We start from the raw sequence: 18,025 nt of genomic DNA on the forward strand, positions 1-18,025 counted from the left end.
AACGGAACCAGTCCTGACCTCGGAACCCGCGGGGACGCTTACAACCGCATTGGTGCCTGGCGGCGTGTGGTGAGGCTGGTGACCAACGTCGCCGGCTGGACTTCGTACGCTGAGCACCATCGACAATTTATTCATTGTCTATTTGACATCAGGCAACACTCCACACAAACGCGTGTATATGTTATTTGTCAAAGAGACAAAACAGCATGCCAAAAACAACGGAAATGATAAGGGATTAAAACATACCGACACATGACGACACAGAAAGTATCATACAGTGCTGTCGCGCCAAGAATGACGTGGCAGGGTTATCGAATCCGGTCTTCTCACATCCATTAGCAACTCGTTAAGGAGACAGACCACTCGGTACGTAAAGGACCGCTGTCCTGACGCCGTGCACGCCACCGGGGGTGGGGGTGGGGGTGGGGGAAGGGTGAGTATCCCCGACCGCCGGCTACGCCAGTGACATCCTAGCGCCATGCGACGCAGCGCCATGCGACGGAGCCTCATGCGACGCAGCATCATGCGACGCAGCGTCACGCGACGCAGCGCCATGCGACTGGAGCCTCATGCGACGCAGCATCATGCGACGCAGCATTATGCGACGCAGCGCCATGCGACGGAGCGTCATGCGACGCAGCGCCATGCGACGGAGCCTCATGCGACGTAGCGCCATGCGACGGAGCGTCATACAGCGCAGCGCCATGCAGCTATCAGCCGTTCCTATGGCTGGCGTTCACCCCCTGGATCGGCACGCCCGCGGAAGAACACTCCAACGGCCGTCGGCCAAGTGGGCTCGTCCTGGCCATGGTTTCACTGGTGTGGCTGCGGTGGGACGTCGCGCCCCACGTCTTGCCCGATGCACTCGGTGATCTGTCTCGCGTGCTAATTACATTTCATCAGTGGTGCTGATGGCTTTCTGGAACTGTGCATGCGTTCACAGCTACCGTAAGCATGCTCCTTGTAAATATATATATATATATATATATATATATATATATATATATATATATATATATCAGCGTTTGTACGCCTCTCATCATTCCCCACATTCATAGAAACTTACACTAATGCATCCAAATAAGAGGCCTCCAAACTCCACCGAAGCCTACAGGCAGCAGCCCATCTTAATTAACAACCGAATGTGTCGGGCGCGAGCCACGGTTTTGGGCCCTTGTTACGCACCACCTGCCCTCGTGCCCACTCAGCACAGCTGCAGGTGGTTTCAGCACGGTTTCGGTTGGTTTCAGTATGGTTCTCAGGACCGACATCGCCCTGACCATTGCGGGCGACGACGATTTTTCTGTGATGTGCCTGCGTCCAGTGCGTCGCCCGGCGGCGTGCTTCTACGGTGAGCGCAAAAGAAATCCGTCAGGCTTGTGTATCGTATGTGCAAATGTGCTCGTGAAAAGACAAACGTACTCTTCACCAAATACATCTTACCTTGAATAACACTTTTATGTTTCTCCCATTCCTGTTTTATTAAACATCACATGATCAAGATCCATACATCATTAGAATTTCCATGAGTTGGCAAAACACAATGTTACAGCGTTTACCATGGGCCATCAGGCCGTCTCTCAGCAGCTGTGAAGCAGACGTTCTAGATGTGCGTCCCGGCACTGCAGAACGATCGGGACACTAGGAGGTCTTTGGGCCGGCGCAAGGACAAGGTAAGGCTTAGCCCGGCGGTAAGCGTAGCTGCAAATTCCACACACATCTTGGCGTCCTATTTTCCGCGAAAATAGATGGCCAAATCAACGACTAGGTCTGCATCTTGTGTCGCACGCCCACAATGTAACGCTGAGTCATTTTCGCATAGGAGTCGCATAAATTTGAACCAAACAACTCACGTCCGTGCCAAATTGAGCTGTGCAAACAGGTCGAAGCCGCCGTACTATCGAATGGTTTTTACGGTTCTAGAGTAGCATGGGCTGGTTGTTCAATTTTGAAGTCCATGTGAGGGAGATTAATGTTAGAGACTCTAGTGTGTCAAGCTTGAATGAAATCCGTCAAACGTACGTGACTGGGCTGAAAGAAAAATTACGCTTGGAGGAACGAAGCATATTAGATATTCTGCATCATGCGCTCAGATACAAATAAGCATCTCTCTCTCTATCTATCTCTCTCTCTCTCTCTCTTCTCGCTCTCGCTCTCTCTCTCTCTCTCTCTCTCCCTCTCTCTCTCTCTCTCTCTCTCAAGAAGGGACAAAACCTATCATGGTATGATGGTACAGTGTTTGCCAATGTAAAGCCTGGCATATATTAGAAGGGAATTAAGATGACCAAGCAATAATTAAATAAGTCATATTCGTTATCGCGTATTTAAAGTTTTTGATTCCGTGAGCAAGTTCCGTGACCGAAAATCATCAAAAATGCAGCTCAAGGAATATCACTTATATGATCATTGCAAGGTCATCTTAATTTCGTTTAAAGCATATGATTCCCTATGATCCAAAGCTGTTCACCTTGTAGACGCACGTTTACAGAGAGGACGGCGGTCAGTAAGGAAACAAATGGTAGACCTAGACGTGACAACGAAACCAGTGCAAACAAACTCAACTTATCAACTTAAGAGCAGAGCTCTCGACAGCAATAAAATGCGACGTTGGATGGTCCACAATGTGACATCGTGGCGAACGTTTAGTGAGCCGTGGGCATATCATAATGAACAAGCAGTGGTCAGACATGCCAGACACAGTGGTCATGATCAAATCGAGTCTTGCAGCAGTCTAATGAATAAATGTGGCCAATTTTAGAGCCCGATGCTCTCGAAGCTGGCGAGGAGGAAACAACGCATACCGGGACTTCCATGGTTTAGGAAAAAGATATGGCAATATTCCAGACCCCGACGCGGGCCGGGCCAGCCAGCACTCCAGACAGGCTCTCCAAGACACTCCAAAACCAGACACTATGGGGCCAGACACTCCTAAGGCCAGCCACTTCCAGGCCCGACCACTCCCAGGCCAGTCAGTAATCCAGAAAAGCACTCCATGACACTCTTAAACCAGACACTTCCAAACCAGGCTCCAAACCATACTTCCAGACCAAGCTCTCACAGGCCAGTCAGCACTCCAGACAGACACTTCCAAGCCAGGAACTCCTTGACCAGGCTCTTCCAAACCAGATACCCTCAGGTCGGTCAGCACCCCAGACCGACACTCCCAGACACTCCCAGACCAGATACTCTCAGGCCAGTCAGCACCCCAGACCGACACTCCCAGGCACTCCCAGACCAGATACTCTCAGGCCGGTCAACACCCCAGACCGACACTCCCAGACACTCCCAGTTCAGTCAGCGCAAGTTTCGCACCTTGTGGTTCACATGAAAAATTCTCCAAGTCATGGGATTCGATCCGCCGACCCCGTCGTCATGACAGACCGCATGTGGACCCATTGCGGTCTTTCAGTGGTCGACATGCAGCGTCAATCAGCGCCGAGAGAAGACCAGCGCCCATCAGGAAAATCCGCAGTGACTCCATCACATGGTCAGTCCAGATGACGTTGATTTTCACCCGAACGGAAAAGATTGGCGACAAGTTTGGCAAGTTTGGCGGCTCGTTCCAGCGCAGAAGTCTGCTGTTCCAGTCGTAATTATGAACCATCGATTTTGACAAGGGCGGAGGAAGGCCTCGTGGTAAAGATTGACGGCAGAACAAACCACGTACACCTGTGATGCTGCCCTAAGCGACCAGCCGCCAAGTCGCCCGAAGCGTGTGGTCTTCACAGGATTTCAGCCGGCTGACGTCTCCTTCTTCCTTTAAATGAACGCGGCGCACGTCGTCAAGCAGCCTTTTATTCTACGCCGCCGACAACACTGGCCATGTTAGCGCTCTGGGGCATTAGCGGAACTGGGACCCGGCCCCCCCTTACGTAGGAGACCAAGATGCTAACCACACCTAGTCTTTATTGCTGCATGGCCGCCCATATGAAGACGCAAAACATCATGTTTTTCAAACTGCCCCCTCCATTCGAACGACGACTGGATGACCATAATCACAATGCTGGTGTGAAACAAAATGCATCATCCCAAACTTTGCGAACTCAATCAATATCAACAACTTATTATGCATGACAGGGGTAGCTGTTGATGAAATTGTGCAAGTCAGCAGATAGCAAAAATTGTCAAACATTATTCTTCGGACCGAACCATTCGCTTGACAAATTCCAGCGCGAGCGGGCAGCTGAGGGTGACTGAGTGGCGGTACCGGGCAGGGAGTCCATCGCCGGCCACAGGAGGCTGCAAGTGTGGTCCGGAGCGGCGGTGGACGCCTGGCCCGTATCAGCTGGCAGATGGGATGAGCTCTCCGCCGTTGTCCCTCCGCTGCCGACGCTGCCTTGGCTACGGGCACGAGCAACGGGCGTGCATGGCCCAAAGCTGGCCCACTGCGCCGAGGGTCACGCCATTGCGGAGTGCAAGTCGGACTATGTCCGATGTGCGGCCTGCCGCGGCGGGCACCCCTTCACCGACTCCCGGTGCCCGAGCTGGTGCGCGAGCGGAAGGTGGCGCGGGTTGACGCGGCCCAACACATCCTGCCACCGAAGCCCGTCTTCGGGTGGCAAAATCCTGGCATCCCCCGTACGACCCTCCCATCCCCGATCGGGTGCTCCTCCCTCAGCCAACGGGTTTTGTTCTCCCCGCTCAGCTTTCCCGCCCGGCCGGGGCACCACCTATTCCGGCCCTAACCGATTCGTGCGGCCAACGCAACGGCCCGGGCCTACTGCCTACTCCAACCCTGGGCTGTACAGCCACGCGTCTCGCCCTGGCTTTCTCCTCACCCCGCCCTACCCACCCATGCCACCCGGGCTCTGGCAGGGTCGTTTCGCCTACCACCTATCCATGGTCGACTTCCACTCTCTGTCCCGTCCCCAGCGCCGCCGACTTGCGCCTCCCAAAATCAGATCCAACGCTACCCGCCTAAACCAAAGCCTTGCTCCACCCATGCTCGTGCTCCGTCCACCCATCCTCGTGTCGGCGTCAGTCCAGACTGATCTGACCTTCCCTCCCATCTCCTCACCATCCACGCAATCAACGGCCTGACAAAGCCAGCCAAATTCTACAACATCCTCCACCTAAACCACATCCAGAACAGAGCATACCCGTCGCCGTACACCCGTGCCATCTCCCTCTTCCTCCCCAGTCGCCAGCACGAACTCCCTCGATCCGAGCAAGGAAGTCGCAACCCTCCCCAACTCTAGCAACCCGCCACCCTCCATCAAAGTCACTCGACCTTAAAGCGCAAACCTAAGTGGAGAGAAAAACTTTGGCGGCCTGACCAATCCCTTTAATGAACTCAAACCTATTTTCTCAACCGGTCGCCTTACTTGCAGCCATTCAGGAAACACTTTAAAGATAGCGACCAACGCTGGCACAAGTATACTCGGCTATAATATATCCGCCTGCATGCCGTAAATGACACCAACTCGTGACGAGGAGGCGCGGCCATTCTCATATCAAATAGCGTTCTCCATAGGCCGGTCATGTTACACGCAGACTGAAAATGCTTCACATCGAGACCTCGGTGATCTCACCATATCTTTCGCCTTTAATAGGCGTTTAAACGTACCGGTCTCGATCACTGCATGCAACAAATTCCACAGCCACACATTCTCCTAGGTGAGTTGTTCATCGCATTAGCGAGGAACATTATCTAAACTTTATCTAAACAATACACTAGCACATATGTTCCAGGAGCGTGCAAAGGCAATTTGCCAATTCATTACGATCTTGCCAACATTTCGAACCTATTGAAGCATTACAGCAGGTAATTAATTCATTGCATGCTATATATTTGCAATGCATTCTGGCAGTATGCGCTGGTCTGCGCAGCTTATTCATGCACATGCTTGGCATAAGCTCACATGATACAGCTTTGCAGATTTGTCTTTCCCACAAGAATTCTGAATTTTTGTATGCAGGCAAGCATTGCTTGTGAGTCATCAATGTCGTAGTCACTGCAACTTGTGAGATGCTGGGTGCTGAGAAAGGTGCAGAACTATTGCTGCTGGTTTGTTGGATAGCTTTTAATAATATGTTTATCAAGAGCCTTGTGTGCATCAGCAGTTTCACCACTTCCTTGCACTTCGCCGATCTCACCATAGCTACATGCACTTGTCGTGTCTCCAGAGTTGTACAAGGTCAGCATGTTTACAGTATCAGTTCACATGTAATATTTTCTTGTTATGCATGTGCTGTTTGCGTGAACAACATTTTTGAGCGAAGCAGCCAGATGGTTGCAGCATGTTGCATGGCTGTGGAAGAAGACGTGTTTGCATTTTGTCACCCATGTTTCGTAGAGTTACAAACCAGGCTGAGCAAGTGATGTCACTTATTGGTTGTGTGCGTTGCTGAAGATGATTTGTATACTGTATCATGTGTTTTTTGGTCAGTCATATGTCAGATGCAGAGTAAATACAAGAATGCATGCTTGACCCATCCTTTCCATGGTGGAATCTTTTATGAAAGCGGCGGAGATTGCAATACAAAAACCATATCATTGTTCATTATGCCACGCCATAGTTCAACACTAAGGTAGTGCCAAGATGACACTGTTGACCCGTGCCAATACACAATGTATCCCATTGGTTGACTGCTCTATGTCAAGCCTATGAGGTAACAGCTTATAATTTAAGAATGACTGGTAGCAACTGATTTAACAGCGCCAAAGGACTATAAACAGTGCGAATGCTGTTGTACAACAATGTTATATCAGGGTTCACTAGTAACTGCATAACAAATCCTAAGCAAAAAAAGGTAACTCAGCGGCACCCAATTTACCATAGAAAGACAAGTGTTTGGCAATCAATGCATAGCAATGTTACAGATTTATTCATTTTTGCATGCAACTGCATTTTCAGTAACAAAAAATAAAGGCAGTAACTGCTGTGCACATCAAATGACATCAATGTCGAGACTACAGCACTGCAGGCAAGGATAAGTCGACAATGCGGTATTCACATCCTCAACAGCCCTTGGCAGGTTTCGGTGCGAGATTGATGACAGTCTTCACAGCATATCATACTTTCATGCCAATAACCTGCCCTAAAAGCTAGTGATCGCTACGTTGCGTGCATCAACCATTCCACCAAAGCTTCTCTTATGACCAGCACTAGCACAAAAATCCACAAATAACGATTCACTATTCCGCCGCCCAACACAGCGCCCGCCACGGGAATGGCTTGCTGGCGTCAGCTTTCTGCGTTTCGAGGTATTCTCTAGGTCTGGCTACCAGATGCTGCCAGGTATTGCTGTCATCACAAAACCATTCCATAACGCCATCAAACAATGACGTAATGGGGCGTATCTTTACAAGCTTTGGAATTTTGCTTCTTTGGTTGGTTTTCGAAGCATGAAAACTTGCCAATAGTTACAAGTAAGATTTTTCCGTCATATCTAATGCTTATCTCAATATCTTCCAATGTGGAACATTCCCTTTAACGCACGACTGACGCACTTTCTTGAAGGCAGCAATGTGCTCCACGTCCACCGGCGCAGGTTCAGGTGCCAGACATCCACAACAGACAATCTCATACGCATCGTCAACGACATCAAGCACGGCGCGTATAGAAAAGACATCACAATTGCAGCGTACCTGAGCATCACAGCAGCATTTGATTGCGAACAGAAACCAGTTGTTGCGTGCACAACGGTTGCGTCTGAATACTCCGTAGATGGCATCCGGACAGTGACGATAGATGGTGCAGCGACAAGAACTACCGGCAAGTGGCGCCGCCTCGCTGCGCGGCCGTTAGTGTAGTTAAGCGAGCCCTTCTGCTTCGGGGTCAGATGACGTGGCGAGCGGCGCGAGGTTGACGTGCACCACTGGAAGCCGCCTGTTTCGTCAACGGCGATCGTAGGAACAACTTTGAAACGAAAAAAACAAAAAAAGCAAGTGTGCAAGAAAAATGCAAATGTCTGAGTCCTTTTTCCGCCGTCGACGACAGTTTCAAAGTTGTTAACTGTGTCCACCTGTATTTCTGCCCTCACTAATTATCTCCCATGACCATGTTAATCTGCCACTTCCTTTCACATTCAGTGCAACACATGTAGCCAAGGTATGATGAAAGCTCGCAAAATGCATATGCATGTTCAAAATTAACCAAAAAGGTTAAGCGTCGCATTCAAGTGTGGAGGTTTTCGGACCATAGCCCGCTGTTTTCATTGTTTTCAAGGTTTCTGTGGCACAGGCCGCATGATATTGTCACTTCCACCAATGCTGTCGTACAAATCAGTTTTTTAAGGTTTCGATTCACTCGATTGTTTCAGTTTGTAAGCCTGCTGGCAACAATCCGTCACAGGACCTGGGTAGGGGCTCGCGGTGCAGCAGCGCGGATCAGTTAGTCTCCATGCTTCTGTGTTGAACAAAACATTCCTGAAACACACGATTTTGACGTTGAAGTTTGATGGTGAAATGCACTACTGCTACGTTCTTTCCCTTGTTTCCTCAGTCTAATAATTGTTTTTCTTCTGGCCACAATGTCGGTTGCGGAGCTGAAACAGAAACGTGGTAGGTTGCTCTGTGTCCTGACAGGAGTTCGTAGAAGAGCTTTCGTGCTGATCGACAGTAGAGGTAGTAGAACGCAGCTCATTTCTATCAGTTCTGAACTTGATCACGCCTTAGAAAAGTTGAAAGAGCTTAATGATGAGATTATTGCCACGCTCACTTCCGAAGAAGACAAGACTCAAGCCAAGCAGTACTTTGAAGATACAGAGAAGCAGCACGAATAGGCTGTAGGCGGCATTGAAGCATTCCTGACAGAGAGAAAGAATGATCCTTCGTCAGTTGCATCGCATCGGCTGCCTCAAGCGTCTGCAAGGTCATCAGCCTCCCGGGAAGCTGACATACAATTCAGAGTGAAGCAGCTGGAGACAGCTCAGCTGGAGCGTCGACCAGCCCAAGAAAAGGAGGAGCAGGACATGCAGAGGCAGCGCAAGTTACAAGAAGCGAGAGACACCCAAGCCGCAGCTGAGCTACGCGCGCAGCTTACTAAAGCTGCTGAAGATCAGCTGAGCTGGGAGAGGAAGGACGACTTCACTGGGGAACTTGTTGATCGAGAACCCCAAGGGGCTTATCCTGATCTAGGTGAACAGGGGAGAGGTTCGAACAGACCTCAGCTTCTGACGTCCGTTGGTGCTTCGGTGCCTGTTGATCGGGGAATCCAAGGGGCCCACCTTGACCTGCATCCGGGCCGCCCAATTCTGACCAGTGTCCTATCACCTGACCCAGTCGGTAGCTCGCTGCATGTGAGCGGGGAGTCCCAAGGGGAACTCTCTTGCGCGTCCACGTTCCGTCACAGCATCCCTCGTCTGTCCTTGCCCAAGTTTAGCGGGGAACTAGCAGAGTGGCTTAAGTGGTTTGCTCTGTTCAAAACGCTTGTTCACGATCAAGCCTCCCTTACCTTGACTGAAAAGATGGCACACTTGCGAGCTGCAGTGTCGGGTCTTGCACAGAATGCCATAAGTGGTATGTTGTATGGTGGTAATTTGTATGATAATGCCCTGATGGCACTGGAGGACCGTTTCGGACGCCTAGAGGACATTGCGGATGCCAACCTGCGAGACATATTCGCCTATCCCGCGCCAGTCTCGATCCAGTAGGGCTTGAATGCTTTCATGCCACTGTCCACTGCGCAGTCACCGTTTTCAAAACTTGGGGGTACCATGGTGATCTCCATAGCTACGAAAACCTTAGGCGTGTGGTGGAGAAGCTCCCATCAGAGTTGAAACAAATCTGGGGGAGCACATCTTGGACTAGGATAGACCTAGTCTAATCCATTTTGATACCTGGTTGCGTAAACAGGTGAGGTTAGTCCTCAGCTACGTGGCCGTGTCTCCGGAGTCAAACAAGACGGCAGCTGAAAAGAAGCCAATGAGACACATGCAGTGGTGGCAGAGTGAGAAGAAGGCAGTTGAGAGAACTGATCTGGTCACGGAGGCCATGACCGCTGGCAGGATCTGTGTGAACTGCAACGGACAGCATGAAGTAAGCGTGTGTCCTTCCTTCCTGCTGATGACGGTCGATGACAGAACTCATTTCATTGCTAGCTCTGGCTGCTGCTTTTTTTGCCTGAAGAAGGGACATGGTGTCCGAAATTGTCACCCCACAAAGCCATGTGATATCGATGACTGCAAGATGAGGCACCACCATGTGCTGCATGGAAGCAGTAGAGTGACCCTCCGGACCAACTGTGAGGTTCTGTCTCCAAAACCTGAAGGTAATCGTGTGGTGGCCGCAGCCTCACTGGAAAGCGATGCTGTAACAGCTCTTCTGCAGGTTGTACAGGTCACCATCATCGGCAGTCACGGCAAGTCCATGAAGGTTTGTGCTTTATTTGACCCTGGTTCTCAGGCATCCCTGGTGTCAGGGGATGTGATGACACAACTTGATCTCCGTGGAGAACAGCAAACACTTCGGCCGCAAACTGTTGAAGGACATGGTTTTGGACAGAGCTCGACGAAGCTGAAGCTGGAGCTTGAGACATCAGTAGACGATGGTACCAGGATTATAGTTCCCGAGGTCTTCTCGGCGAAAGATATCAATGTCACAGTCCTTCGACTCCAGAACAAAAAACCCGAGTGGTAGCACCTTCAAGGACCTTGATCTCCCAGACTATGCAAGGGAAGAAAGTGCAGCTTCTACTCGGTGTCAATGTGATCGAAGCTGTTCTTCAATGGGAAGTAAGAAAAAGCAAAACCTGTCAACCAGTGGGCATCAGAACCGCTTTTAGATGAACCCTAACTGGTTCTGTAAAGAGCTTCGTACCAGAGATGACGCACCAAATTATTTTCATCAACAAGATGACAGCTGATGATGAGCTTTCGAGCTTTAGTTATTCAGTGTACCCCATTATAAAATATTTATATTCTCCGTATGCCAAAGACCTACCTGACAACGTTTTTGGGGGGCATGGTCACATAGTCTGTCAGGTGTTTTTAGGTCTTCAAGATTGTTAATAGTAGTCCTTCAGTTGTTTACATTTCAGGACAACTGTGCAGTTCCAGCTCGTCGCTATAGCACTAATCGTTACAATGCCAACCATTCTCCTTTCAGGCACAACTGCTTCTCAAGCAGGGTTGTGGTTTTCTATTCACCAAAAGTGGTGCAAGCCCCAACTGGGAGGGAAGTTCCCCGAATTTATTTATTTACCTAATTATTTTTCCGAATTTATTTTGCGGGTCTACGCCTCCATTACCAAGACCTGAGAACCAGACTTCCATGGTGGTAGACTATCCACAGTGGGCAGAGGGGCGGAAAAGAAAGATTCTTCGGTGCTCAATACCATCGACATCGGGTGTGCTAGCTTAAAATAGTTTGCATGTGTAAGTGATGCCTGTCGCATGATGTGCGATGCCTGTTGAATTGAAATAGCTTGCATGCATAATTGGTGCGCGATGTGTGATGTCTGATTACTTCAGTCCGCTTGCATGTTCGAATGAATGGTGATGCGTGATGCCTGTTTGCTTGAATTCGTTTGAATGTACACGCATGTCCGGGCATTCTATTCTTAGATAGGCACTGTAGGTTGGTAATGGCTGGCAGTCACTCTTTATTTATTCCCCTGAATGTTGATGTCCAGTAAAAACTGTAGCCTGCTCTTTAAAAAAAAACTGAAAAATCGGGTAGGGATCATCAGCAGGCAATTTTGAATTCACTTCTGCTATTGCTTCGAGAAAGGCATGTTGCCGAAATATCAACCTAACTATATCTCTATTCTTCTGTTTTTTCTGAGGATTAGAGCTAATACTACTCTATTATCTATGTATATTTTTATAGTAATTCGCACACGTTCCATAGCACACGGCCGCATTTTTAGGATATACATATTTAATATATATATATATATATATATATATATATATATATATATATATATAATGGGACGAAAGATCGTTCGTACTCAATATTTTAATTGGTGGTCAGTGGCCGTATTCCATCTATTTCTAGTCCAACTCTGCTGAAGAGTTGGTGCAGAAGGATTCGATCCTACACCTGGACATTGCAGCGGGTGCAGGGGCCTACGTTTTGTCTTATACTTCGGGAGTGCTGCAACGCACACTTTTGATCTCAGAAATAGAAAGAGAATTGTTCAAGCTATTTTCTATGCACTTGTTATGCATATATATCTCCAATATTTAGAAAGCCGTGGGCCTGAAAAAGAACATTTAGCATGGGACTCTTAGTCATAGCCGTGAAATGTGTGCCGTCGCTGCCATATTTTATGCCATACTTTGGGCCCTCCTCCCTCCCCCGGCTCTGTATCAGTACAGTTTTCCTGCATCCGCGAGCGGTGCATTACTGTCTCTCCCCTTCTCATACGGCTGAGCTGTCGTCGCCACCAATCTTGCTGCTGGCTACCTTGCTGCCACTGCGTGTTAGCATATAACTGTCATGGGATGTAATCAAGTCAGTAGGCAGAAGGCACTAAACACCTGGCCGCCAGCTTTGCCGGCATTCAAAGCCATGCTTTTGCGCTTTCCCACACTTCGTATCTACCTGCAGAGAGGGTCACTCACGGCCTTCCGCATCGAATTCCCGCCAGGCCGTGGAGATAGCTCAGCTGGGTCTGACATTTGTTCTGCAGACGTCTGTGTGTGCATCAGAGTATGAATGATACCCGATGGTAAATAACAATTTTTTTTGCGACGACCGCCAAGTTTATGGCGGAAAGAAATTCGTCTAACGTTAACATCTGCAGTTAACAAGATGCTATAGCATATTGTCTGTGCGCTACTGGTGCTTTACGACGCATTCACGGGCTAAGGCTGTATGGCGTCCTCTACCTCCCACCCTGGCAGGAAAGGAGGGTATTATTACATAAAAATCTCATCAGTCAAAGCAATATTTTTCAAAAGAGAAAAGAAAGTCGGTGACAAAAAATCGGACACATACCAGAAACGAGCGCTGGCTTTTAGCTGACATCCCTTTACATTCGCAAAACGTGTGCCATAGGTTTGTAAGCGCGCGCGTAATGTATGTTATGTCGGTCATTACCTGACAGAAGATAATTTTCAGCACTGTTCTCAAAAAAGAAACGTAACGTGAGGGTTTGCATTCCATGGGGCATCGTCGGTCAGGCACCACCAGTGCTGCACAGTCCGCTCCGTATTAGTATTGGAGTGGACTGTGGGAAGTAGGCTTGAGGGTCCACTTCCCAATCAGCTACAAAGCTGGGACCAGCGATTTACACTGGTCGGTGCACCTGTATCTATCAGCAGCGCCCAGTGCATGACAGAGTGCCCTATACTCGCAATGGGCCCGAAGCGACCAAAGACAGTTCTAGATGAGGCCCGAAGAGAGACCCGGGCGGCCCAACAGAACAGATTATCAAAGGCCCGGCTGAAGGGCATAACGGCCCGCAAGATTGGCTGTAGGTCATATAAAAACCGCGGTCCGTACGGTGATGACTTGAAATATCGGTCAGAGGTCGTCGTGTACCTTTAAGGACCCCCTGAGACAATGCGGGTGTGTAACTCAGCCAGAGACCGCGAGCACCGAACAGATGGTCCCCTGTCAGCCCGAACCCTCGAGACCCATTTGCCAAGCAGGATCAAGGTCGGGAGCCACGATTGGCGCTGGTCTGGGCTTCTGAAACAGTGGTTGGGCCCCCTTGTCGGTCAGGGGCACACAGTGCATGACAGGGGGACAGTCGGTCACGGACTTCGTTTGATGAGGTTCGAAGAGGGACCGGGGGAACCCGCGGGACCAAAGACCAACGGCACGATTGAATTCGGACACGGCTCCCACCGTGGTGCCATGACCTGAAACGTCAGTCAGAGGGCTTCTGTTAGGTCCCTTTTGCTAGCGTTTTGTGCCCCTATTATAAAGGGCTTCGACACTGAGCCAAACAGTCGGCTCCATGTCCGTCTGAGGCCATGGGACCCATTTCATAAGCAGGAATGAGGCCGGGGCCCGCGATTTGCAATGTTCGGGGTCCCTGACACAATGGCTCCTGCGTCGGCCAGGGGTCAGCTGCGCGGGTCAGAAGGCCTCCCGCGTCAGGGAGCGGACCAATATGATATGTTGTGTCACTTTAAGGTCTCACATCGGCCAGGGATGCCGCCCCGTGTCGCCAGCATGACGGCTGGCTGACACACCGCGGTGGGACAGAATGGCCCCTCAACGCTTCACCGGGAACGAAAATGTGCCCCGTAGTGTTCTACTCAAGGGGCCATTTTACCGGAAATGAATGGTCACATTAGCGTTGAATTGAGTCGACGGAAACAAGTTCAAAACGCGCCAAGCCATTCCATGTTTGCCTGGGAAAGTTCATTCTTTGTCGAATTGACTGGTGAAACAAATAACATCAAAAGGTTTGAGTCTGCGAGCCGGGTGCCGATAGTGTATTGGCGCCTACGTTAACCGCAACGCGTCTGGGAAACTCCGGGCGCGGGGTTCGATTCCTCGCGGCGCTCGCCTTTTTCGCCAGGGTGAGAGGCTGGCGACGCCGTGCAGCCCCAGTAGCTGAGTGCATCACAAAACCCCAATGACTCGCCCGTAATCTCGGGGAGCAAGGAAAGCGACGGCTTGGGTTGCAGTTTCCGTAAAAGCTTTTTTCGTAAAACAAATTATTCGTCCATTTTAACGTTGTTTTTCCTGGGAGCCGAAATTCCACGAGCGGGTAGGCATTTTGGGTCATTGAGGAGGCATCTGTCTCCACAAAGTAGATTCCAAAATATGGCCTGAGCATAGCCTGGTGAGAATTTTGAAGGTGAATCGATGGCTCACAGCACAACAGATTTTGGATGCGCCTTTATTTTGCTGGCTGCTTTTCAGGAGATAAGACTTGTCGTAGCATTTCAAGCGGAAACAAATTCGGAAGCTTGAAACTGCCAAAAACCATGGGACAAAAGCCATATAAGTGGAGATTCTTCTTTGAAGACCAAGCCACAGAATGAAGGCCCTTCTGTCATATATTCCTTGTCTGAGCCCTGCTCCCGTCCGCCGTCGGTGGCCACTGTCCTGGCCCGGCTGTCTTCGAATGGCTGACTGCTAACTGATGGTATGGCCGCTTTGTTGCGCATTTCTGGATCAGCATTGCTACTATCTTCCCTTACACCACACCACCCCAGAAAAATCCCGCCGCGAAGCTGCCTAATTTAGGTATGAATTAGCCAAACGGACATTTAATTGCCCGTCATTCAACGTAGATGACTTGATCTGTTTTTGTGTACAAGCAGGGGGTAGCCAGAGCCTTGCTAAGAGGAACGCACGGTAAAAGCAGGTAAAAGCCCCCCTTATGGTGATCCCCCCCCCCCACAACAAGTATCCTGGATATAGTTTACTTGTTAGCGAGAGATCCGGTTTTCTTCGTTTCACTGTTAATTTTACGTTGTGACCAGAACAGAAACCAGAGACTACCGTGAAAACAATTCTGTTTACATTTTTAACACGCACTCGGTTGGCCTGCTAGACACCCTTCGCTCGAGTGGCGGGTCAATTTGTCCCCTCCCCTGAGATATTGGTAACTAAGAGAGATAGAAGCACCAACTTCACAGATTGTGTTGACCTGTGCGTGAACTCACTTAATCAAAGTTTGAGGTTCCTAGGTCATGACTTTTGGGTCGAATAACGTCAAACAAGGTCGAATTCCAGGTTGGTTTCTTAAGTGCCCCCAGAACTTATGTAACTGTTTCTAAGGAAAAGGTCGCATGTTCAGTTAACGTCAGTAACCATGTTTGACCTTTTGAAGGTCATGATGACTAAAATCATACAAAACTGCTCTGAGTTTTGCATTTGAATAAGTGACAAAGATTACGCTAGGCGGTGTTTTTCTAAAAACAATATGTTGATCCAGGTCATTTTAGGTCAATGATATATTCTGACCTCTAAAAAGTCCATGGAAGCCATACACAAACACGCCGTTTTCAGAAAAACCTGCCGCAGGCATGTCACTATTCGACCGCTGAGGCTAAGTGGCCAGTTAAAAATTGATGGTCATACAAATTCTAAAGGGTGCAAGACCATACTTCTAAATTCTCTGAAGCTTGACTGAATTCGAAAAGAAAAGTCCTTTAAGATGATGCTCGCCTTTCGGACACGTAACACTCCCCACGAAATGAAACCAAATCTATATGTATTTTTCATGATGCGCGATTATATGAGCCAATAGCGTGCATTGCCAACTTACATAAACAATTATTATACATCGATTGTAACTTGCTGACACCACATCACCGCCAAATGAAAGGTGAAAATCAGTAAATTGTTTAGACACGAGATCAGGGTGTTTAAAGCGTTGGGCAACTCGGTCGCTAGATGCAGCGCTATTAATACGCGCGACCGTACATCTTTTTGCTAAATTAACACTTAATATCACATATTAATAAAGCTTACAACTGAAGCTTCTTTCCTTCTTTATAGCTTCTTTGGCAACCACAACTGCAATCCTAGTCTCATCTGAACATTCATTAGAGCAGGGGATATTTGTGCGCCGGCAGCGGCACAAGTTTCCCGTCCACGTAGTGTTTACAGACAAGGCGGGCACAGCATTCGGGAAACTCCTTCCTCCTGTCTCCCCGAGCTTCGCGGCAGAACAAGTTGTCGGCCTGTAGCTTCTTAAAGTCCACCTGCTTTTTAACCTGCGGACACCTGCAAAAGCGAAGTGTTGATGAAGACAAACCAACATCCAAAGCCGCTGGTTTTATGGGACGAGTATGTTGACAAACGGTAAAGTATACAGAGCAGCTTAAAGCAAATGCAGTTTTCCTCAGCGTCCAAGTGCCAATTCATGAAAGGTAGGTAATGAAAGTTACAATAGCGTTCTTACTAAAACAATATCACATGTTCATTTTGCTCCATAGGACGACCTGTGACACTGCGCGACCTTTCCTGGCGAGATCAAGCCGTCAGACTCACTGGAATCTGTCAATGTAGAGAACGCCCTCCTCCTTGACGCAGTGACTCTGTTTACAGCCAGAGAAGGGGGAGCTCCATACGTCGCCTATGTTGAACTCCTTGTCAATGTTGCTGTCATGACATTTGGTGTCGTCATCTGTAATATGCATATTGACCGCGGGTTAGATAAGATCATTGGTTGGAGTGGATCGCGGGTTACATCGGAGGTTAAAATTGATCGCTCGCTGTCACCGAAGTCAAAATATCCAACACATTCATCTTGGTAATACGGCATTTTCCATGCTGAAAACGTCAAGCCAATGTTGTCTGATGCTCGTCCGTTGAGCAACAAGCGAAGTGAAGAAACAGTATCTCTCCAACCCAAACCTTACCTCTACCAACCGGGAACCGAAGGTACCTCGGGTACTGTGCACAGCACAGCTGCACACAAACAACAGCGATGACCAGTAGTTTCCACATATTGCTGTCGGTAAATCTGATACTAGTCCACTCTCGTCTGCTGTCTGGTCTGGCCACCAAACGCTTCTGTGTGCAGTCCCCACCGGCCGGCTCGCTATATATGCAGCACCGGATCGTGACGTCACGTTGCATAGGGCTGGCCGTAGTGTGGGAGGCCTGCGAGAAAATCTCTTCAGCAGCGATGTTTTCGACGCCGTGCATGCAGTGGTTACATTGCGGTCATTCGGGGAGAACGTCGTTGGAAGAGTGCTATTCTCGACACCTTGCCTGACGCCCGGCTTTTGGGCACCGACAAGGTGACAAGTCCGTTCCAGTGGAACCGATACGAGATCTGTGGTAAAACCAGCCGGTCGACCATGCTGAACATGCCGGATGGGCTTAGAGAGGGAGGCGAGCGGTGTGGGTCATGATGGTACACACTGCATTAGTTTTGAGAACCATGACGTCGTGGTCAGTGCATTGCAACGTCATGGAAAAGTCACATGGTGACTTAACCTCTTCTATGATTTGCATTAAATGTAAATACGCACTTTTCAATAAGGCCTTGCGGCAAAATTATGTAACACAGTCCCCATGACAATCATCTATGTCGGATGGTGATGTTTTTAGTCAGGATCTCAAGATGATAATCAATGTCTAGCAAATGTGTTCACATCAATTAGAAATGTCGGTCGCATTTGAAGACTGCATCCAGCCGCGAACGCACAATAT

General features: G+C 49.1%; 1 protein-coding gene across 1 annotated transcript; it reads right to left on the minus strand.

Moving 5' to 3' along the window:
- Window positions 1-16,062: 16,062 nt before the first annotated feature.
- LOC119108584 (uncharacterized) lies at window positions 16,063-17,367 on the minus strand. The gene is made up of 3 exons (XM_037232174.1): window positions 17,227-17,367; window positions 16,856-16,991; window positions 16,063-16,588 (listed from the first exon to the last, which is right to left on the minus strand). The coding sequence occupies exons 1-3, from the start codon at window positions 17,312-17,314 to the stop codon at window positions 16,408-16,410; spliced, it is 405 nt and encodes a 134-aa protein (XP_037088069.1). The 5' UTR covers window positions 17,315-17,367; the 3' UTR covers window positions 16,063-16,407.
- Between the last annotated feature and the right edge of the window lie 658 nt (window positions 17,368-18,025).

This window comes from Pollicipes pollicipes, unplaced genomic scaffold (assembly GCF_011947565.3).
Source record: "Pollicipes pollicipes isolate AB1234 unplaced genomic scaffold, Ppol_2.1 Scaffold_6686;HRSCAF=7923_pilon_pilon_pilon, whole genome shotgun sequence".
NCBI lineage: Eukaryota > Metazoa > Arthropoda > Thecostraca > Pollicipedomorpha > Pollicipedidae > Pollicipes > Pollicipes pollicipes.